Source organism: Psittacula echo, assembly GCF_963264785.1.
Source record: "Psittacula echo genome assembly, chromosome: 6".
NCBI classification, from domain to species: Eukaryota; Metazoa; Chordata; class Aves; order Psittaciformes; family Psittacidae; genus Psittacula; species Psittacula echo.
The window spans coordinates 67,106,937-67,130,900 of NC_137743.1; the positions used below are offsets into that span (position 1 = coordinate 67,106,937).

At 45.6% G+C, this 23,964-nt stretch overlaps 1 protein-coding gene across 1 annotated transcript; it reads left to right on the forward strand.

Moving 5' to 3' along the window:
* Window positions 1-14,334: 14,334 nt before the first annotated feature.
* Window positions 14,335-22,026, forward strand: CDCA7 (cell division cycle associated 7; the record flags this gene model as incomplete). The annotated part of the gene is given in 12 exon segments (XM_080622037.1): window positions 14,335-14,468; window positions 14,470-14,501; window positions 14,504-14,550; window positions 16,093-16,218; window positions 16,784-16,894; window positions 18,377-18,628; window positions 18,887-18,964; window positions 19,718-19,906; window positions 20,322-20,462; window positions 20,907-21,056; window positions 21,645-21,781; window positions 21,996-22,026. Coding segments are annotated over 12 exon segments (1,428 nt in total).
* Between the last annotated feature and the right edge of the window lie 1,938 nt (window positions 22,027-23,964).

Sequence of the window (23,964 nt, forward strand, 5' to 3'; positions counted from 1 at the left end):
CACCAAACACATCCAATCTATCTGCTGGAGCAAGGTGAAAGCGCAGGACGAGGTCGAGACGGTACAGCTCATGATACACACCTCACTCCCCAACTCGGAGGGGAATTCACGGAGCAGATCTGACTCAAGTAAGTCAGTACACATGAAATTTATTGCTGACATGGGCAAGGTATATATGGGGAGAACAGCAAAAAGTCAAATCCATTGTTCTGTTCCAACAACAGTGCACATCATGCACCATCAGCTGGCATGGTGGTCGCTGTGATGTCTTCGTAGATGTGTACAGGAGCACCGTAGCATGCCTGACTCAGCTTAAAGGCTAAACTTTGGGTAGTAACATATTCTGTATCAGAATGTGATTTAAGGGGGATGACATGTATGCTGGAAGCAGTCCATGGTGATTAGCTACAAATCTTTCGTCTACTGTCATCATGTGCAGTTACACATCAACAGCAGACAGAGTTCAGATATTTTTGCTCCAAAACCCCAAATGCATCTTCCAACAGTAAGCAGCCTTAAATCCTGACACTTTTTCAACCCCTTCCTTGGGTTGGCTTTGGGTCAACATTTCAATCCCCCCCAGTAGCAGATCACTGGGAGAGGCATTTCTGCCTATGGTCCAGGCTTCTTCCCCACTCTGTTGGCATATATGTACATGTCCACGGTAGCCTTTCCATGATGACAGGCCTGCTTTTCAACAAAGTCTGCTTGGGGATGCTGCATCAGGGTATCAGCCAGCAAATTTGCCATTCTCCTCCAAATTCACCCCTCTTCACCAAGACAAGAGAGTGCTCAGCTTTGTGGAGTCATAGCAAAAGGATTTATATGGAATTATAGCACCCACAGAAAGTATGCAAAGCCTGGGGTGAAGATGTGTTCCTCAACCCGGATGTCAGGAAGGCATCTGCTGGGAAAGAAGATAATCTCACACATCTCTACTCTCTATCTGCTGGGAATAACGGAGTTTTCCACAGCTATTTCAACAATTTTGGGAGCCAGTGCTTTCAGAACATCTAAAATGGCTGCTCTTACTCCTAAGTAATTGGGATCCATTTGCAACACAACTGTGATTTGTCATGCAGGTGGGATCTAGAGCACATCCTGAAAGATACGTCTTCTCTGCAGATTACCTCTGTTGATGGAGGTTATCCTAGTTTCAGGGTGATGAGCCATACAGCCATACCAAATTGTGGTCTTGTACCTCTATAGGTTGGCTCTGACACAGTAAACTGAGCTGCTTTCATTCTTTTGTGGTGAGCAATGGGAGAGCTTTAGCACAAGGAGTTGTTATACAAGGGCACTAATGTATTGTCAGTACCCAGGTATATAGGCACAGTTCAGAGGAGATGTATTACTCACCAGCGTGAAAGTTATGCCTCAGCTCTAGCAAACCTCTTGACCTGTCTTCTTTACCAGACCACCTTCCCCAGGTTTAAAACACCACCAAATCCAAGCACAAAGGTGAGGGTAATACCTGTCTAAGAGGCTAAAATAACCAGCAGTGAAGGTACTACCTCTGGGGACTGCCAACATACAGCATTTAGTTCAGTGTAGAGAGCTGGTAGCTCAGGATTCATGTAAGGAAGATGCCCCCCAGGCCAAGAAAGGTGAGAGGCAGCCCCATAGGACACACTGCGAGATCCCTGGACTGGAGACCATGGCTGGCTGTAAGGAGCAGGGACTGAACAGCTTGAAGGCACTGAAGGGAGCCCCTCATTCAGGACAGCATCAGCCCTGGTGGCCACCTGAGAGCTGATAACAAAGACCCAAACTCAAGTCATGAGCCTGTTGCTTCTATGTTTATAAGGTCTGTGTTTTATATCCACAGCCTTGGTAGGAGGGCACAGGGGAATGGCAGAGGAGGTGGTGTCTTGCAAGTACGTTTCAGCATGCATGTTTCTTTGGAAATCATGACTTTCAAGGAGGTTAAGAAGCAGAGAAGGCAATTCCCCTCTGTCTTTCCATGAAAGGAGGTTAATCTGTCAGTGCAGCTGGAGGTATCTGTGTGGCAGTGTCACAGGAAAGACAATTTCCTTTTGACATATTTGATATTAAGTTGAAGTGATTTAAATCTCTTGGGATTCAAGCAAAGTCTGGGGAAAGGAGGAATGGAAGAGACCATCCCTTACATCTGAACAGGAGCAATCTCCAGAGCAAAATCTTTTAAGCAGCACCCCATGTTTTTGGGCCAGAGCTGTGGCCTCGAACAAGAGGAATTCCTGGTCTCTGCTCTGCCTATAAAGCAGCAAACCAGGCAGTCTTCAAAGTTCAAATGGAAAATTACAACTACTGTATTTGCTATAGGCTTTCATGCAAACCACAGGACTAACTTTCAAAAGCACTTCAGTGATCTCTGATTGCTACAACTTCTGTTATGACCCCAAGGCTGTGACAGTAGGTGTGAGGGAACTGTAATGCCCTGAGTTGCTCACAGTTAAGCACTGTCTAAGGTATCCTGGCTGAAGCCAATTGATTTTCTGTGTGAAGCCACAGTGACGTAGCTGCAGCTCAGACTCTGGAGCATGCAAAGTAGATTGACTTCTGAGTTTGTAGTAATAATAACAACTGAAGTGGCTCTGGTTGTTGTGGTGTGTAGCAGTTTGAAGAGAAAGTAGAGGAGGTCAGTGTGGCTGCTGCACTGGGGATTTGCACTGAGGGTCTTCACTGCCTCTGTATCTGTCCTCAGTAACAAATGGCTTGACTGTGACTGCTGCGAGAGATGCAGGTAGAGGGTGATACTGTGATACAAAGTGCTGGCACCTTGTAGTGCTCACTTCATGCCTGCTGCGGTGATCTCCAGGCTCCTTTGCAATGAAAGCTGCAGAGAAATCTGCCGAGGCTGCCAGAAGCATCACAGGAAATGTATAAAACCAGCTTGCGTTAAAAACACGGAGGCACCTGAGAGTGGAAACCTACCTGAACAGCCAAATGGATGGTTCAGTGTCTTCTAGTCTAAGCTCTGTAATCTACACTGGCATCAGAAATATTTGTATTACTTGCTACACTTGTTATTTTAAATTGTAGGATCATTGAATGGTTTGTGTTGGAAGGGACATTAAAGATCATCTAGTTCCAATTCCCTGCCATGGACAGGGATACCTTCCATGAGACCAGGTTGCTCAAATCCCCATCCAACCCGGACTTGAACATTTCCAGGGATGGGGCATCTAAAACTTCCCTAGACAATGTATTTCAGTGTCTAATAACCCCCCCAGTGGTTCTTCCTAATGTTTAATCTGAATCTACCCTCTTTCAGTTTAAAACCATTACCCTTTGTCCTCCTTTTACTACATTAAAAGTCTAGTATTATGTAACATTGAACGTACTGAAACCCAGGACTATTTGCTGCATGGCTGGGAGGGCAAGGGTGGTTTGAGGTATGTTGAGGTTCTTCTGAAAGAAACCCTGGTACCTAACCTCACACCTTGGGTAAACCAGAGAGTAGTTCACTGACGTTCACAGAAAGCTGACTCTGTTTCCTTTTCCCCGCCAGGCATCGACAGCCAGTGGATGCAGACGCTGCGGATGCACCAAATAGCAAAAGCCATTTCTCATCAGCACGGCCACCCCCACAGCCCAACCACCGTCACCCACTACCTGCCCTACCTTCGCAGCCAGGACTCCTATGCCGCTGCTGTGAGGAGGACACGTGGTCCCGTCAGTTACCAGTTCACGTCCATCAGCCACTCTAGAAACTCCTCTCCCTTTTCGCACAGTCTGATGAGAAACCTCTCTAATCTGCATCTGAACTCGAAAGGCAGCAGCACCTCCAGCACAGCCTCTGACACCCCTTCGGAGAGGGACAGGTCTGCCAGCAAAGGCAGAAACACCTCGCATGGTGCTAACTCCCGCAGCTCCTCGGACGGGCGGCGCAGTGGGACCAGCTCCCCGGTGCCCCCGCAGCTCCCAGGAAGAGCGTGCAGGACTTCCTTGCCAGCAACCCCCCAGTCCTCCCAGCAGCGGAGGTACTCCCGCAGCTCTCCCCAGCCCAAGGCCATCCCAGGCATGCCCCCACAGGATGAAAGCGAGCCCAGGAGGGGCGAAGGGGAGAGCAGAATCAGCGAGGGAGGGTGGATAAAGGTGCAGCATGCAAAGAAGTCCAACAGGCAGACTGCTGGCAAGCCAGGGAAGGAGAGGCCCCGGGGGGGCTGGCGGGGCCGGAGGACGTTCTAAGGAAGGAATTTGCCCCTTTGTTTAACTGAATGTTCAACCTAGAGAAGATACACCCTATTTAATTTGTCACATTGAAGCCAGGACACCACCTTCCTAGCTGGCCAGTGTGGCCCAGTGCTGCCAGCAGAAGGGGAGAGATGCCTGCCTCTCCTCCTGTCACAAGTCAGCGACAAGGGATTTCACTTGATTTTGTCCCCTCTGTTTGGCTGCTCACTCTCAGGTGACTGGGTATCCACTGTTTTGCTTAACATGTCAATAATAAAAATCAGTAAGGCACAGCTGGGTGCCGTAATGAAAGGCTCTCCATTTCATCCTTAGGGAAGGAGTTGTGCTGCTCCATCTCCCTTCACCTCGCTTACATCTCCAGAAGGTGAGTCAGGCTCCAAGTGGGGTCTCCTCACCCTTGTTAAGTCTGCTTCTGCCAGGGCTATAAGAAGAGGTGGTATGTTATCAGATCAGTGTACTGTGAAAATACGGTAACAAAGGGTTATTCCTGTTCAGGTCCACTCCAGTAGCTTCTCTTCTGGACTTCCAGCTTGCCATCCCCTCTCAGGAATTTCTCGCCTTGCTCTTTACTAAAAGCCCCAACACCAGCTACGCGACACCACTCAGCACACTTTGTCATATACACAGTTGTCATAACCAGAAGGAGAAACAGGTGCTAGGCTTTATTTCCTTTGGGGGGAAAAAGTGAAAACAGAGGGAGAAAAAGGCATTGCCTTTATCACAGTTACATCTAACTCCACTGAGGCCTACCGTAATGTTTATCCCTCGGCAGCAGGCATTTTTTAATTGAATTTTTAAATGTGGCCAGACTGTGTCGCTTTTGTCTTTCAGTCTTCAGGTAGTAAAGACAAGGTCAGCAAAGTTTCTGATTAATGTGGTCTTTAGCTCCACTGAGAACAAAGACACAGCTGTAGACTCACTCAGCGTCAAGAAGTTTCTTTGTGGCCTTTTCACTCCAAGTTGATTTCACACAATTAAAAAGGGAAAAATAAAAAGTGTAGGGGAAAAATAAAAAAGTTAGGGTTTCCTAAGATACAAGAAGCAGAAAAAAAAAGAAGAAACAGATAAAGGAAGCTGAACCCAAAGCAACACATGGTACCCACCGAAAGCCAAGAAACTGTAAATTAGAGATGCCTTTGAACAAGGTGCTACATACCATCCCCACCAAGCGGTGCTTGTTGGCAACAGTGGTGAGCGATGCTGGTGCATCAACCCCTCAGTTACCCCCATCACCACAGCCCCAGCACTGGATGTTCTAAGGGACACAAATTCCTTGCTCTACACAAAGGACGCTCCTGGGTGCACATGGAGCTCTGCTCCCTCTGATTCCCACCAGCCCCAGTGAGGGCTGAGCCCCATGGTGAGTTTCCCAGTACCTACCAGAGTGAACTGGGATTCCCATTTCATTAATTCAGGACAAGGTCGACAGAAACCAGTGGAGCATGACACAGTGGATACCAGGTGTCAGGAACTATCTCTGTCATTTAAGTACCTTTTCCTCTGACAACAGGTAAGAGCAAAAAAATAGTAATACGCTTTACCTCGCGGTGAATGGGGCTGCACGTGAAGCTCTGTGATAACAAAAACTTGATGCTTTCTTGTGGCTTCAAACCGGTTGAGAGCTAACCCAGCTTGTGGCCCTGGTGTACTGAACCTGACAACTAATTTGGGGTACATGGAGACAAGCAAGCACTGGAGGTTTCTCTGTCACAACTTCATGGGAGACTGATATTTTGCCTAGGTTGGGAATCCTTCCGTACCATTTCTTGCCGTGACCAAAATGGGCTGGAGGGTACCAGCTGATAGGAGACACACCTGAGAGCACTTGCTAGAAACGAGCTTGTGTTACTGAGGTTTGGATACGCATCTCAGAAGTGAGGTCTTGTTTCGCAGTTGGGCCTGTGCGGATCCTAGACAGAAGCTGCAAGTTTTGAAGGGCTTTTGAAGGGCCCTGCTGACAGCGCGCAGGGGGCGGTGCCAGGAGGGACGGCACCGCCTTGAGCGGGGAAAACCCGACCCAGGGAGCCAGAGCGCGGTCTGGGAGCTCTGTTCTGGCCGCTTCGGCGGTGGCGGCGTCGGCAGGCGGCAGAGCCGATGAGAGGGGAGGCTGCAGCGCAGAGCTTGGGGCGCAGAAGGTGCCTGCACTGGTCTCTTGAGGCGAGGGTGCGCAATGGGGCTGAGCCTCGGGACACTGTCAGTAGGCTGAAAGATGTCAGGGAGGCTGAGGGGGAGCTGGACTGCTTGCTCCAGGCCCAAACTGCAGGGGCCACGAGAGTCCACCACAGCGCATACAGAAAAGGAGGAGGGTGTTAATGCAGGAAGCTGGGAACTAGTAACAAAAAATACCAACAAAAAAAAGGAGGGAGAGGACAATTAAAAGCAAGGGGCTTCCTCCAAAATCCAGTCCTCACCCAGAGCCTCTTTACAGTTCTGCAGGGGGCTAACGAGGACACACACGCTGTACCACCCAAACAACTGGATGATGCACGAGTAATGAGGATCACTCCTAGTGCCACCAGGAGAAAACGGTGGGTCACAGTAGTAGGGGACTCTACTTTGAAGGGCACAGAGGCACCCATCTGTCAGCCTGACCCAGTCTCAGGAGAGGTGTGTTGCCTACCAGGGGCTCAGATCAGGGATATTGCTGAGAGGCTGCCTGGTTTACTAGGTCCCACTGACTGTTACCCGTTTCTAGTGGCCCGTGTGGGTGCTAGTGACATAGACAGCAATAGCCTGGGAATCATTAAGAAGACTACAGAGCCCTGGGAGAGGTGGCCCCTAAGGGCTCGGGGGCTCAATTTTTTCATTGATCCCCTGGGTCAAAGGGGACCTTAAAAAGGCCAGGTGGATTTGGCAGGTTAATAAATGGGACATGGGAACATGGGACTCAGTTTGGGAGGCCAGGTCTACTGGAGGCTCATGGAGCTGGTCTGACAAGGCAAAGAGCTACTTTGGTAGGAGATTTGCAAGGCTGGTCAAGGCAGCTTAAAACTAGATGTGCTGGGGGAGAGGGGCATTGATCCAGTCAGTTGCCAGCACCTATAACAAATGCTTGGAGTGATGCAGAGCTATTTCAGCCACTCCAGCTAATGAGTCGGCTTTATCTGGAGCTCAGCTCATATGGGTCTATACAAACGCCTGTTGTATGGGGAATAAACGAGAGGAATTAGAGATGTGTGCATGAATAATCCATCTCCCAGCTCAACCCCTCACACAACCGTTTCCTTTTCCCATGCAGCCTTTGCACAGAAGAATGACTGTTGCAGCGGTGACAGCCCACTGGAGAATCCAAGGGGCCCTAAAATCATGAACAACCCCAGGCTGTTCCTCACCCTAACCCCATGGGACATGAGTAGATTGTCAATCCATCCTAGGGCAGCAGAGCTGCAGAGGCTGCTTTTTATGGCCTGGCCAGGAATTTCATCCAGCTCAGTGTTTGATTTGGACAGGACTGTAATCTCTCTCTCTTGCAACATTTCTGGTTGTTGCTTTGGCCTCATATTGATTTCAAAGGACATGCTGGAATGTTATGCCTGTACTGTGCTGCACTTCCCAGGGAAACAAACAGAAGCAATGGTCAGAGATGGGAGATGGGATGGCTGTCTGACCCCTTTTCACTGAGGAATGCCTGCCAGGTTCCAGCCTGTCGCTGCTGCCTCGGTGAGCTGGGGGGAATGTGGTCGTACTGACTGGGTGGGATGGAATGACTGTGGGACCCGGCCAGACAGTGCTGCAGACCTGCCTGTAATGGGGTGGATGCCGGTGGCCCCTCTGCCTCCTCATCTACACCTGATCTCAGTGATTCCATGCCTGCAGATGAAACACTGCCATGCTCGCAGGAATTACAGTTTTCACGGCTGAGATTCACACAGGTCATTGCTGCTGGTTGATTATTTCTATGAAATGGTGGAGAAAGCAAACCCAATTCCTGTTCAGCTGAAAGGGGAGAGTGCCCATTCATGTCTGCCCCCAGCACTGCCATGAGTGAGCTAAGACACTGTGAGAACCTCCTTTCTCACTGGCATCACTGTGAAACAGGAATGGTGTTTTGGGGCACTGTTTACTTTTTAAAGAAAGTATTTGCTGCTGCAGCAGCTTTGCTCTTTCTAACCTGCTCCCCCTGATTATTTTCTAGCAGTTGGCCATGTCTGACAGTAATGCCACCGTCTGTGGGCACAAAACCCCATATGCTGACCATGATCTGGCAACCTGCTGAGCTGATTTAAGGAGCAGAAGTTGCTCAAACCCTCTGGTTCTCCCCTCCCTCCTCACTCACAGCAACAACCCCTGCCCTGGGCATCCCTTACTACTGTCCTCCTCTCCAGCTGAGACCAAACCCCAAGTGTCTGAAGACTTTTCTATGAACTTGCTGCCAAGAATACTGGACAAAGATATTCTTATCAAAGATAAGAACTTGCTTTTCTTATTTTTTTTATATTGTGCTAGAGAATGCACTTTGACCTATTATTATTATTATTACTTTAGGCTGGGGAAGACAGGCAGTTACTTTTGTGGAAAAACCCCAAACGAAGAGACCTCCTGACATCTCGTGTCACTAAAATGCACTAAAATAGCTGTGCTACCTCTGAAAATTACATGACACAATTATTTTCTGTATCTATGTCTACCATAGAAGGGGTTTTACATAATATTCTTATCTAATGAAGTGTCAAAGCTTAGCAGTTCAAGCCAGTTTGTTGCAAAAAGTTAGAGGTTGTGGAGGAGAAGTCTATTATGGCACTAACACTAATTAGTATCTGCCAAGATCATGTTTGAGTATATATAAATACAGGGCATTTGAGATGACCATCTCAGAGGACAGAGGAACAGTGCTGGGAGGTGGCAGCAGCCCAGAGTGGTTGAAAGCATGCAGCTGCTCTCTGCAGGTCCCACCCCAGCAACACTTCCATTTCCCACCACTTCTGCCCCAGCCTCTTGCCTGCCCCAAGGGTTGGTACCTCTCCAGGAGGTGGTTTTGCAGCTGCCGACACTACAGACATAAACACTGTGCAATGTAGGATGAAGTGGCTTAATATACCTGGGGCTCAACATGTATGTTTATTTTCCTGCCTTAGCAAGAAAGGTGGGGTCTCCCTGCAGCAGAGGAAGGGCATTTCTCTCATGCTGTGAAAAACACAGGAAGGGCCTGAAACCTTAAGGTGTGCTGTGACCCCCACAGCAGGCAGTAGTGAGCCCTTAGGCTTTCTACCGGTCACGCTGCTTCCTCCCTCGTGCTGATAGAGAGAGGTCGCTGCAAGAGAATAGAATCATAGAATCATAGAATAGTTAGGGTTGGAAAGGACCTTAAGATCATCTAGTTCCAACCCCCCTGCCATGGGCAGGGACACCCCACACTAAACCATGTCACCCAAGGCCTCATCCAACCCGGCCTTGAACACTGCCAAGGACGGAGCATTCACAACCTCCCTGGGCAACCCATTCCAGTGCCTCACCACCCTCTCAGTAAAGAATTTCTTCCTTAGATCCAATCTAAACTTCCCCTGTTTAAGTTTGAACCCGTTACCCCTTGTCCTGTCACTACGGTCCCTGATGAATAGTCCCTCCCCAGCATCCTTGTAGGCCCCCTTCAGATACTGGAAGGCTGCTATGAGGTCTCCACGCAGCCTTCTCTTCTCCAGGCTGAACAGCCCCAACTTTCTCAGCCTGTCTTCATACAGGAGGTGCTCCAGTCCCCTGATCAAGCCTTTCCTCTTGCTCCTGTCCTCTCCCACCAACCACACCTAGCTGAAGGCTGTTGGAGACAATGCAAATAACATTCACACACTGGCAGTGGCAAAGCTTATATAAAGGGCAAAAAACCAGACTGCAGTAAGCATTCTTGATTATTTTCTGATAGCCTCCTGTTTCCTACAGCTATGCATTTGCAGAACATTTTCAAAGCAATTTCTTTATGATGTGACTTAATCTATTTTTGTGTTTTCAAAGGGAAATACAAATCAAAGCCCAAGAGTGAAAGGGCTGGGATCTCAGGCTTTTAAAAGTGGCTATTGCATATCAACAACAGCTACTTTTGATCAACAGTTTTTGCTATGTATTTTGTGAAATGGCCACAGAATACTCAAATGAGCATTAAAATTACACTTCCATAACATGCATCACAATGCTCTGGGCTCTGAATGATCTGCTATGATGTCTATTTGGAATAATCGTTAAGCTTTCTACAAAAACTGACCACATTTCATCCATTCTCTTAGTGCACTGATGCATATAGTTTTCTACAGGAATTTGTCAACTGCACTTTTTGTCTCCCTGGACTGTATTTATCCCTTTGGTTTTCCTTCTCTTATTCTTTTCGTTTTTAAGGTCCCACCAGTTTGTGTCAAAGAAACACGGTATCAAATAGGATTGGACATGACCACCTTTGATTCAACATGCAGGATGAATTTGCATCAGCCTTTACTAACAAGGAACATTCAGAAAAGCACAAGGAGATACAAACCTGTTAAATTAGAAGGAGAGAATCTATTTTTCCATGGAAAGAGAAAAAAAGCAAAAAAGCATACTAATTGCATTGTGGAGGCATTTTGTGGAACTGGTACAATTGGCCTCGGCTATAAACTGATTATAAATGCTAAAAACTTAAAACTTACATTTATTTTACAAATTCTGGTTCAGCTTATCAGAGCACTATGTCGAAGTATTAACAGTAAAATAGTACTTCATAAAAATTCCTGTCTAGCAAACATATAGAGGTCTGACTATAATGAAATCTCAAAAAGTGGCCATCCTCATGCTTCTCTACAAGGTAAGTGTCCTTTCTGGGTTGCAATCAATAACAGGTTACCTGATCATACACTTTATTATGTCTCATACTGTAAGGCTAGCCACTGGAGGCCGACATACGAACAAATACACGTGCTTGATCAGATCTTTTACAGCAACACACCTTTCAAGAGAGAAAAACAATTAATGTGTGTTATAGGTTACCGATTTACAATTTACATCATAAATCAATGTCTGATTATTTTAATGCGAAATGTTTTTAGCTTCATTTTATTGCACTGACGGTTTCAATAACACTATAATTTGCTCAGATGAAGAGGTGATTGGACAGCTCTTACAGAAATTTTTAATTACTGTCATTAGTGGCTGCAATCTTACTCTTTTCTATGGAGCTTAGATATGTGTTACTGCATTGTGCTACAGGTACTCTGGGGTCATGAGAATCCAAACTCTCCCTTTCCTCTGAAATACTTGCATCTATAAATCTGTGTCACTGTGCAAGTCCCATCACAATAATTATGAGCCTCACACAAACATTAATTAATGTATGCACATGCTATTTTAGGTAGGTAGAAATATACTGGCCCAGTCGGGGGGGGGGGGGGGGGGGGAAGTGAAGGGAAACTGGAGCATAAAATATGTTGTCCATAGTTAAGACAGGAAGTGTGTAGGAGAGCCAGCAGGAGTCCTGTCTCCAGAGAGAAAAGCCGTGTTGCAATGCCAACAGCGGAAATCTACAGGGTGACATGGAAGACAGTGCTTGTCCTTCATCCCAGCAGACTAAAGGTCGCATTTACTGTTTGTGACAATGGAGCTATTGTTGTTGGAGGTCCATGTTCTTGCTACTGCTTGAAGCTCCCAATATGTAAACAAGTTTGATTACCCCAGATGGATGGAGAAAGCATTGCATGTTCAATCTACTACACGGCCCTCTTTAATTTCAGCAGATTCCCTCAGCAGGTCTTCCAAGGGCCACTACCATGTACTGACAACTCATTTCAAGGACAGATGAGAATTTAAGAGGCTGTTTTTTTGGAAACTTCTGATTCCTATATACTGTAGGTAATCTTTTTGGAAACTTCTGATTCCGATATACTGGAGATAATCTTTGCTGACATATGAGGAGTGAGCTCGCTCCGCAGCTGGGCAGCAGGGAGACGGACAGGCTGGTAACACTGGACAGGCAATGCAGGACCCGGACCAGGAGATCAAATGGGCAGAGATGTTTTCTTCCACTCATGTTAGCTTGAGTTAAATGTATCTGAAAATGCAGTGCTCACCTGGATTCAGCTCTGCATGTCCTCAGCTAAAAATAAATAAATAAATAGCTGGATGTAGGACAGTGGTGCTGCCTATGTCTCAACAAACATTAAGAAACTTTTTCTGTCATGGTACAGTCAGTTGATAAATTTGTTCTGCCCATCTACTGAGGGCATCTGGGCCCTGCGTAGTAGAACAGGGGTGTGAAGAGCATGGAGAAAACATGGGAAATTAAAACAGTGGAAAAGATTGGGGTTCAGTTCACAACACCCATCTCCTGAGTTACAGATCTCTGTTTTCTGGTACCCTGCACTGCACCATGGGAAGGTAAGCCCCTGCCCTTCACATACTTCCCATTTCTTTTCTCTCTTTCCTGCCCCCTTCTCCCCAATCCTCTGTAAAATATATGAGCTGACATACACAATTTTCAATAAATTAATCCTTTTTCACAATTTTTTTTTTTTTAAAAAAGCTGAAAATACTGGTCACAAAATGTTCTGTCCGGCGTCCACAAAAAGTCCCTGCTCTGGCCTATTAATTTTAAAGCCATCTGACTACATATGTTGTTTGAAGAATGCTGTTTCCATTAAGCATTAAATGGCAAATTAACTGCAGTCTGAAGTATGGCTTCAGCTGGCCCCATCAATATTACGTAACATTTCATATGATGCTCATTAAAAGCTGTGAAGGTCTGCCCATTTTCTTGTAAAATCCTGATAATCATCATTCAAGATGTTAAGTGCTGTTACTGTTGAAAAACTGGATCCTTTCTTCCATGTAAGTAAAATGTATTTGTAGATTTATTATTTTTTTTCTAAAAGAAGTAAAACTACATCAAAGTTCAAGAAACACCTCTCCTTCCCATCTGAGCTGTCTTGTTTGGAAACCATCTGGGTGGCAATCCTCCACTAATGTGGATTTAGAGGAATTGAGTGTGGTCTGGTCTCTGGAGAACTGGGTTTAGTTCATCTGCTTTTGTGTGTGTGCTGAGAAGCCAACGGTGCAGGTAAGTATGTAATTACAGGCTTATTTAAAATGGAGATTTTTTTATACGACAGATTGCAGCATGCACAGGAAGAATAATGCCCACAGAAAACAGGAAACCTCCACGAGGGCTCTTGTACTCTATTGTGCTGTAGCCGATTTGCAGGCTTTGGCTTAGAGACAATTTGTGGTTTGCTTTACAGCGGCGCAGGTTTGTGTGAGGGCTGCACGTGCATGGGGCCTCCTTTCCTCCCACCATCAGAAGGCACCTGGAAATGCTGAGCAGCTACAGTTGCACTGGTATTGAGCCCTGCTGAAACCACAGAATAAGCAGGGGATTATAGCAAACACCAGGGCCGCAAATCCCGTATAGCTTCCTCAAGGCTTCTCCTATTACTACTGCTGTCAAATACTGGTGGTGCAGGAGTTATTTTGCTGTGTTTAACAGCTATATCTGATTTACTGCTATATTACAAACACTACATAAAATAGTTTACAATGATTGATGATCTATTTTCTTCTGGCCTGTCTTCAAGTAATATTTTATTTGCAGAGCCAACGTCTTTGTAAACCCAACCCCTGCTGTACCGCTGTACTCCCATGGGAGCAGAGGTAACAGGCATCACCCAAGGTCCCACTCCCAACGCTGCGCTGTGCTACTGCTGCACTGGCAACCGGCACTGCCTTTACTGCGGGAGCACAGCGAAGCGAGTGCGTTGCTGAGTGTCTTTTTCTTAACCCACTGCAGACCCGCTTTGCAGGGCCTCACTCCACAGGCCCCCGGTGCCCAGGGGATGCGGGGGCTGCCCAGGACACAGGCCTTTCCTGCATGGAGATACCTGCTCTGACCCTGAAAACTGGCGGGCTTTGGGGTTTACTTCAGAGCGGTGGAAGCAAACCCAGGTTTGCCGTATAAAATTAAATTGCTTTCAAAACCGCGAGCGCTGCAGACAACGTGGGCACCCTGACCCCTCATCCAACCCCACCCCCGGCACGGGGCGGTCCTTGTCCCCCGCGCCCCGCCCCTCTGGCTACCGCGGCGTTCCGACCGGGAGCTTTTCGCGCCACAGGCCAGGCCCTTGCAGCTCCACAAACCCCGCACCGCGAGTAAAAAAAAGAAAACGTGCCCCCCACGCTAGCTCCACCGGGGCCTCCCACGGAGAGCTGATGGAGTCCTCAACAGAGGTGGGCGGCGGGCGAGGAGTGAGCACGCCGGGAGCCAGATCACAAGGGGGGTGTCAGCTGCATCTGCCAGGACGCGGGCGCCAACGCGGGAAAAACGCCTCCGAGCCCCGCCTCCCACAGTCCCAGTCGCTTTGGCGCGAACCTTCAGTTTCCGGTGGTCGCCCAGCAGCCGCCAGCATGGGTCTGCCGCGCACGCAGGTGAGCGCTGCCCCGCGGCGGGGTGCTGCCCTCCGGGCTCGCAGTACGGCTGCGGACCGCTGCTGCCGGCGGGGCTGCGTCCCTTGCGGCCGCGCTCTCCCGGCGGCCCTACGGGGGGTGGGGGGGTGTCTCATAGCCGGGACAAGCCGGGCTGTGGGGAAGCCGTAGGGGTCGGATGAGGCGAATCTTTGGGCTGGTCCTCGCTGGGCACTCCAGGGTGGGGGATGAGGTGGGAGCAGCCTCGCCATGCAGCCCGGCAGCCTCCTGCCCCGCCGCTATGCTGTGTGTTCCTCTGTATGGCTGGGACTTGGGGCACTGTTGCGCTGGGCGGGAAGGTGTGTAGGGGGGTACGCGCGGCCCGGCAGCAGCCTCACTGGGCGCACCCGCTTCGCCGCTGCCCCGCTACGGCTGGGGTGTGAGGGCGGCCGTTGGGCGGCGGCGGGCGGGGCCCGCTGCGAGTGGGAAGGAGAACGGTACCCCAAGGCTGGGGGAGCCGCGAGGTGTGTGTGTGAGGGAACAGGACGGCACCATCTTAGCAGGGGAGGGAGGCGGGGAGAGCTGCCCTCGCCCCGGCCAGGGAAAGGGCGTGTTTGAGTGCTGGGGCGATACTGGGTCTCCTGGGCTGGGCCTCACAGTGCTGGGCGGCCCCGTGCTGCTGGAGGCCCCTCGGCCGGGGGGGTTTCTCCGGCTGAGCGCTCCCTCAAGCGACGTCAAAAGCGGCCCCTTTTGTGCCTGGGCCGCATCCGGGCCGCGCCGAGCAGTTTTCATTTCCCGTCAGCACCAGTAAAACTGAAGCGTGGGCAAGGCCCAGCCAGGGGTCTGCGGTGCTCCTCCAGCGACAAGCAGTGAGCTGAATGGTGCTGGGGAGAGGTCGGAGACCTTCAAATTGCCCTGGCTAGTTGCTGCTTAAACCCTGTTTATAAAGTACTTGGCACGATCGGCGGAGCCGGTGTTCTGGTACTGGTGAGAGCGCTCGACTTGGGCAGCATCTAACTGTGTGTGCAGCAGTCTTCCTTTGCGTCCCTGTGAAATGAAAACCTGAAGACCATCAAAAATGTATTTCAAAGTGGTATTAAAATTAACAAAACAGCAAGCTGTCATGTCTAGAGAGTTGTTTCAAAGTTCCTCTGTCCTGTGGATAGGATCCTTAAGGGCTGCAGTGTATTTAGTGTTTGATTTAAGCTAAAAGTAATTAGTAAGTCAAAGCAGATTGCTAGGTACTGCTTGGGTACTTGTATTTTTTCCTAGCATTGTCTATAGTGAGTGGGGAAGGGTATGATTTTTGTGTATATTGTTTAAAAAAAGTTATTTCTAAACACTGAACGGAACTCATCTATAACAATGAGCATAAGCGTGTCAGGGTAGAAACTATTCCCATTTCTAATTCTGGGAATTATTTCAGAGCTGATGATAATACTGTTGACTTGTATTCGGGACTGTTAAACATCTTAAAATGTTCAAACCTCCTAAACTTCAATTTAAGGATCTAGCGTGCTGAAGTAGGTCTCTTTTAATAATGGTGTTCCCATTGTCCTTTTGCAGCGCCGACGTTGTTCAGGAAGGAAAAACTTCACAGCATTCCGAAATACAAAACTGATCCCCATGGAAACATCCTCATCATCCGATGACAGTTGTGACAGTTTTGGTTCTGATAATTTTGCAAACACGGTAAGTACAGTACCAGAACAAATAGAGTTGAATGTGCAGTGCTAGTAAAGCTTGCAAACATGTAAAGCTGGTAAAGCTAGTAAATGTTTTGTTCATGATTAGAACAGTTTGCTCTGCATATGTTTTTGTAAAGTAGTTACAAATCTATGCTATATGCTGTAATTTCATTTCACTCTTAATTTTTGCTTCTATGTGGTAAGTGTTGGAAACAGATTAGCTATTTATTCTAGCGTTTTGGAATGTCACCTAACCTGACATGCCTGAGGGTGATGAGGCACTGAAATGGGTTGCCCAAGGAAGTTGTGGATGCTCCATCCCTGGGGGTGTTCAAGGCCAGGTCGAAGGGAGTCTTGGGTGACATGGTTTAGTGGAAGGTGTTCCTGGCCATTGCAGGGGGGTTGGAACTAGATGATCTCAATGTCCTTTCAAACCCAAACCATTCTATAATTTGCAGCTGTGGTTCTGAAACCCCTTAATTTAAAAAAAGTTGTTTGCTTAAACTGCACTTGTAAATGTGAATAACTTTCTGTACAATTTAAGTTAAAGGATGTTTTTTTCTTCATAGAAATGCAAGTTTAGGTCAGATATTGGAGAAGACCTGGCCAAGATTTTTCATGAAGCATCTGATGATGAATCGTTCTGTGGCTTTTCAGAAAACGAGATTCAGGATGCATTGGTAAGACAGTTGATTTTTAGTTTGCAATTTTAAATTATTAATATTCTTAATTGAAAAATAAAGGCAGCTTCAGCTTGAAAGTCAAATGTTGTCATAGAGCAGCATTGTCTTATTTAATTACATTTATTTAATGTACAGTCTGAGTAGCCATAGCTTCATTTTCTTTTTGTCTCCATAAAAAGCCCCCAAGTTCCTGAGCTTTGTAAATTCTGAATAAAATCTGCCATATGGATTTTGAATTATAATAACTCTTACAACTATCCTTGCTGGATATTACTCTGTTAAACTCAACATTTCTGGTTTCCTCAATATGAAATGTTATGCTAGCCCACAGACTCCAGAAAACCTGAGAAAAATTTCTGTCTGTTGACATGCAGTCAGACCTGCATTCTGACAGTGTAACAGGAAATGCTGTACTACTTTAGCAGTAGAGAAATAGTGATAGCTGGTGAAACCGCCTTCCTACTGTTCCTTGACATCAGTGCAAGAGCAGTTTTATTGATTACAAAGACCAACAGTTGGTGTTTTGTAGAGAAAACAGAACTAGTAGCATGTTTGGTATAAAATAGTCACTTCGTAGTAACTTCAGAACTTGCTGAGAAATGGCTAGAAAAGAGTAAGGTCTGGTTAGAAGAACAGAGTTCAGTAAGACACAACTGTAAAGAGGATAAGTGGGAGACAAAGCTGGAATAGATGTGTAAGAAAAAGGACTCAATAACCACACGTAATGGGCAACCAGAATTGCATAGCTGGTTTAATAAAAACCCTGTGTGAATAAGGATTGCCATTTGAAACTGATGGTCTATGAATATAAAGCAAGAAGCCTGTTTTTACCTATGACCAGAATAAGGCTTTCTTATTGAATGGAAGCCTGAAAGTCAAAGGCTGTTGCAAAATGGGCTTTTCAGTAAAGAAACTAATTTGTCTTCACTGAACCCTTGGTTCTTTCCAAAACTATAAAGCAAAGTATCAGAATTCAAAGATAAGAGAATACTAGGATTTTATTAATAATTATTTCACTGGCTCTAGAATGAAGTTTTCTCTTGGTATCTATCATTGATACTGTAAGATGACTGTTCTTGATAGCTTACAAACTTGAGTTTGACCCTTTGCTGAGAACTGTATAGTGGCCTTTTCTACAGCCAAATGTATTACAAAATCAAACCTTTTAAATGCAGTTCTCTTTCTCACACTAACACACAAACTATCTTTGCTATTAGACCTGAAAGTGACAGCTAAGACTGCTGCAGCTGAAACCAGGCTCCTTTTTCTGATGTGCCACTGCAGTAGTGTGGCTCACCCTGAGAGTTTTTTATCTGCACGGTCCCATCTCCTCCTGACCTCTGCTAAGACTGGAGATTCAAACATCTAAGCTTTGGCCAGATAGCCTCTTAACTAGCCCCAAACAAAAGATTGCTAGACTGTATTTAATTGCAGAGCAGTTCACTTGGATTTATATGCTTCTTTTCTGTTTGTTAACAGAAACTGGAATCGGATTCAGAGGAGAATGATTTAAATGCTGAAAGTGACATAGCTCAGAGAAGGCAGAAATGCCCGATTCCTTTAAAAGTAGCCATGAAGTTTCCACCTCGAAGGTCAGAAAGAAGGAAGGGTGACATGGAACCTCTTGCTGAAAAGCTGATGACTGCTCCAGATTCAGACTCTGACTCTGAAGAAAACGGTGCCATGTTTTTAGAAAAAAGAGCTTTAAACATAAAGGAAAACAAAGCAATGGCAAGTACTCACTGTCTACCTGGGGTCCTCCCCTTTTCTCCCCTTTCCCCTTGACTTACACGACTCTTTGGTGGTTCAAATTAACTCTAATGAGAATTTAGTTACTAGAACATAAATAAGACATGAAAATAAAACTAAGAGTGATTGCCTTTCCTATAAGTAACTGTATTTCTAGCCAGTGGGCCTATTCTAATAGTCTGTAATAGCACATAAACACTGTTTTAAGGCTCTGCTTTTTTTTCCTTTTTCTCTTGTTAGCTTGCAAAACTAATGGCTGAGTTGCAAAATGTTTCTGGTATCTTTGGTGGGAGAAAATCATTGCCAACTGTCAGTCATGTAAGTATATACTTAATATATTTGCCCTCCGATTTCTGAGCTAAATTCTGACATTACAGAACAGGATTCTCAAATAAAAAACTTAATAAGCCACGTAAATCAAAGTCCAGTTTAGAATTTTATTGCATCCTAAAACAGGCATCCGCATTGCACAATTTTCTTTTGATTTGCAACTCTCTAAAGCAGAGCAGATTAATTCATAAAGGTTAGGTGTCTCCACAGGCCAATAAAACTAAACAAGGTGCTATGTAAAGAGGTGTTTATATAAAGGCTGCAGATAAAGGGGGGCAGCTCAGACTGAAGTTCAGGCCTGAGTATTTGGTGAGTTTGAAGCCTTGAAAGAAACCTTATATTTGGCCTAACTAGGTCCTTAAAGGAGGGGGTTGTAAGTTGGCAGTGTAAGGAATTTCACTGCTAATTTATCTGTAAGCTATGTGAAGATGGGAACAACATTAGAAGTCACAACTTCTCATAGACACAGGTTCTGCTGCTGCTGCTTGGGGGAATTACTGTGTCTTGCACCAGTGTGGACACAAACTTGCTTTTGGCTATTTCTCTGCAGCTAGCAGATTGACCAAGATGAATTTGCCTAGGGTGGTTTTTGCCTTGTGTGTCCTGATCTGAAACAGGCAGGAGACTTCATCTTTGGGAAAGCCAGAAGGAAGGCATGTCTGTTGGGAATGGAATTGATAGTAGGGACAGGAGCTGCCTGGTTTTTTGCCTTTTTCATTAGGGGCTTTTAAATTTTAGCAGGGGTCAAAGCGACTTCCAAGGCATTCAGTGCCAAGAAGTGCTTTGAGGAGGAACCCAGACCGAAGTTCTCGGCCTCAGACAAGATCCAGGTCGCTGATTGAAGGTCCTCCTACTCTTTTACAAGAGGAGGAAGATGATGACCCATACGTCTTAGTGAGAAGAAGAAAGATGTCTGATGAATACCTGGAGGTAAGTTGAGGTTCTAGTTCCCCTGTTGCAGGTTTATCGAGAAGGTGGTTTTCTATTGCTTCAAGAAAATAGCAATTCATACAGTTTACCAAGATTACGAGTAAGCTATGCCCTGGGAAGAAGTACAGAAAACACAATGTTGTATGTGTTCTTCATTTACCCTGCCTTATCCTTGAAAAATCACTCTTGCACTCCAGCAGGAATTAAGCAAGATCCAGTAGCATTTCTGCACCCTGAAGGTGACAGATCAAGGAAGGTGCTAAAGCTGCGTCCATATCATATATCTTTGCAAAGAATCTGTTATCTCTTGTTTAACTATATGATGGATGTTTGAGACTTTGACATTGCTTTGAACATTCGCACCTTGTTTATGTAGAATTTTTGCTGAAACTAATACTGTGTCTTCACTGTTCAGCATGAAACCCGAACTCCCAGGAGGGGTCACCGTGGTGCCATGGCTTTTCCACATGTTGTGCGCCCAGTTGAGGAGATAACAGAGGAAGAGCTGTATAATATTTGTGGATCTGCAAGAGAGAAAGTATATAATAGAGCCACAGTAAGTATACTCAAACTTTGTGAAATACATACTTTGTGAAGCCATTTTCTTGTTACTCCCTGCTTGTGGTTTAGCATCAAATAGAACAGACTCCCTCTCATGGAAAGGAAGGGTGTGATTTTTGGAGAAGTATGTCTGAGATCTTGAAATGTCGTCACTTACCTTCTCCTGAAAGTATAGAATGGCCTTTACAAAGCTTGAACAGTTAGCTTGCTTTCATGCTGGAACAGTTTTAGTACTTAGGTGATATCAGCTGAGGAAAGTGATTTACAGACAGTGAAGATGCAATGTTAAAACAGTCTTGCTCAAAGTTGCAAGATGGCTTTCTGTTTTAGGATAGGCACTGCTTGCTGCCGAAGAGATTGCTTGTTAAATGTTCTATTCACCTAACTAAAGAGCCATCTTAAATGTCTTGTTTCCTGAACTACTTTCCCTGTGTTCTAGGGATCCACCTGTCATCAGTGTCGCCAAAAAACCATAGACACCAAGACGAATTGTCGTAACCCTGATTGCATAGGAGTGCGGGGCCAGTTCTGTGGGCCATGCCTCCGCAATAGATACGGGGAAGATGTCAGAACGGCGTTGCTGGATCCAGTAAGGCAATTCTGAATGTTGGCTTTATTGTGCTTAACTTGAGCAGAGAGGTGCATTGGTTACAGTGAAAGAGTTTTAGCAGGATAGCTATTTACAGTGGTGTAGTACATAATGCTGTCCTGGTTTAATTCAAACTGAATCATGCAACTTTGTGTTACATAGAACTTGTCGTTAGTTACTACTTCTGTAGGTTTATTTGCAGGAGTGATCTATGAGAGCAGAGCAGCTGTCAAAATATTTTTGTATTTGAAGCATCAGAGTAGTGTTCTCTTTTGTCATGCATTACGGCTTAAAGCCTTATGGAAAGGAACTGTATTGTGAACAAAGTGCTGCTGTTGTGGGCTGTTGAAGTGGTGTGGGAGTTGAGCAGAGTGGAATGCTTCCTGTGGTTATGTGCAAGGCAGGCAAAGGAGAGGTCAGTCCTGTATAGACTGTAGAATTTACACTCTTACACTAATTTAGACTGCTTCTGCAGTGCTGATGTTCATCGCAGAACTCGATGCAGAGCAGGGCCCTCTTAAGTTGCAGGTGTGAATTGTGTCTGGCATTTCAGTTCATCTAAAAGGATGCTGTCTGTTGTCTCTCTAGACATGGAGGTGCCCACCATGTCGTGGAATCTGCAACTGTAGCTTCTGCAGACAGCGAGATGGTCGATGTGCTACAGGTGTCCTGGTCTATCTGGCCAAGTACCATGGCTATGACAATGTCCATGCCTACTTGAAAAGGTAACTATGCTATTGTGTCAGTGGCACGACTGTGCTCTAAAGAGGGATAAGCAGCTTAAAACCAGGAGAGGAGAGCTCTCCGCATCCCGGTTTGTCAGGTGGATCTCAAGATAACTTCCTCTGCATTTATTGTCGAGAATTCCAGTAATTCATCAAAAGAGTTTTAACACAATGTTTTGCTACAAGCTAATTCATGTTTCTGCTTGTCTTTCAGTCTGAAACAAGAATTTGGAATGGAAGACTGAAGCCATGATTGCCTTCAAATTACGTACTCTTTCACCAATGTCCTATTATTGCCTACAATTAATTGTTTAATCAAATGTGATTACAAAAACAGTGCCTTGCTTCCCTTCCCTTTTGGGTAGAAAAGGATAAAGAACTTTTAATGAAGGTCTCTGCCCACAGGCCATTGTTTTCTTTTTAAACACCTTTGCAAATCAGATAGCATCAGTCCTTGCTTTCTTGCCAATAACTTTTTTTTTGTTGTTCCTGAAAGGAGATGGGGCTTTAAGCCATTAGCGTTTTATTCATGCAGTGAGATGTGCTGCAGGTTTATTTCTGCTTTGAAGTTGATCACGAAAAGGTAGTAATAGATACCGTGAAAATTCAGAGCACTGTTCCCCACAGAACCAGTGGAAAGTACGTGCTTAACTCCAGGCCAACTTCTGCAATACAGACTTACTGAGCATAAATGATCAAATGAAAATCAAGAATTTTCTAAAATAACATGTTCTTAAGTTCAAAAAGGAAGCCCTAAAAGTTGCAGCTGAGCAGTCTCCAAACACTAATACTTGGTTTTATAGAGTACTCAAAGTGCACATTGGCCATTTTAAGGGAGATTCTCCAAGTGACTTAAAAAGTGCAGCAGAAACAGGGGTGTGACACTTTGCATTTTTGCTTAGATGAAAGGAGGCTGCTGCTAATAGCTTTCAAAGCACCAGCACTAGCATTGCCTAGTGATGACAGTGATGTGAACGTACTGGTGTACATTGTGGACTGACCACTGTCTAAACCAGAATGTACCCTTTGATAAATTACTGGGTTTGTGTATTCTCCTCTTCCTGCTCTAGCTGAATCAGCATTGGTCCAGGGGAAGAGGAATGCTTCCAGGACCAGGGCTTGGTTAAGTAGAGGGGTAGTGTTTCATGTGGCTGTTGGGCAACGGCAAAGTGGATGAAAGATGGTAACTTGTTGAATTTGGGTCTCTGGAAAAGGGATAATGACACATCATTAGAGAGAGATCACTAGAATCTGAAGCCTGAACTTTTTTATCTCTAGAAGGTCTAAAAGGCATGAGCTTTCTAAGCTACAGTCCAGCTTAAAGTGGGTTATTCTTCCAGTTGCATTGATTAGCATAAATGCGAATAGGTAACATTCTCAAGAGACGTTCTCAACAGATGAGGAAGAGCAATTGCCTCATCAAAAAAGGCTTTTAAAAATAAAGGGAGATGTAATGGGTTGCATACAATTTGTGAGCACTTAGAAATGTGGTTCATGCTGTGGTTTCCTTGTTAGCAGTCCAGCCATATTTTTGTACCAGCTCTGCATGATTGCAGGATATTTTGCCTGATACTAATGAAGCATGAGTACAATAAAAACTGTTGGAGCTGAAGTATTCTGACATGCTATGTGGATGGGATCTTGTATACTCAGTGCTGCAGAAAAGAAAGTGCTATGAAAATTGCATCCAGAGAACCACAAAGTGTATAAATGTGCTTAGCTGGGTTATGGATACTATTGTATAAGCTTTGTATAAGATTTAGAATGCGATGTTATAAATAATGTACAGTCGAATAACAGCAGACTCAACTTGCTTTTATTGAGCACTAGAACAAAACATGGCTTTAGACTTCTCTGCTTGCACAGTATTTGCACTGTACATATACATAATGATCCATGGTTTAGACCTTTCCGGGAATTACATTGGTGTGGATGTGAGGGGAGGAGACAGAAACTTGGAAACAAAAGATATTTATGTCTCAGAATTGCAGTTCTGTTTCACAAATCTCTGTCCTATTGAAAATCTGTCCTTCCCTTGTTTTTATAGTGTGAATAGCTGTGCAGTCTGAGGTGGAGAGTGCTCTGCCATCTAGGTACATTTCATGAAGAAGGAACTCTAGAAATACATGTTCTAACAGATAAGGGCAATTTGGCTTTTTCCCTTCTAATTGCTGATCTTGCCT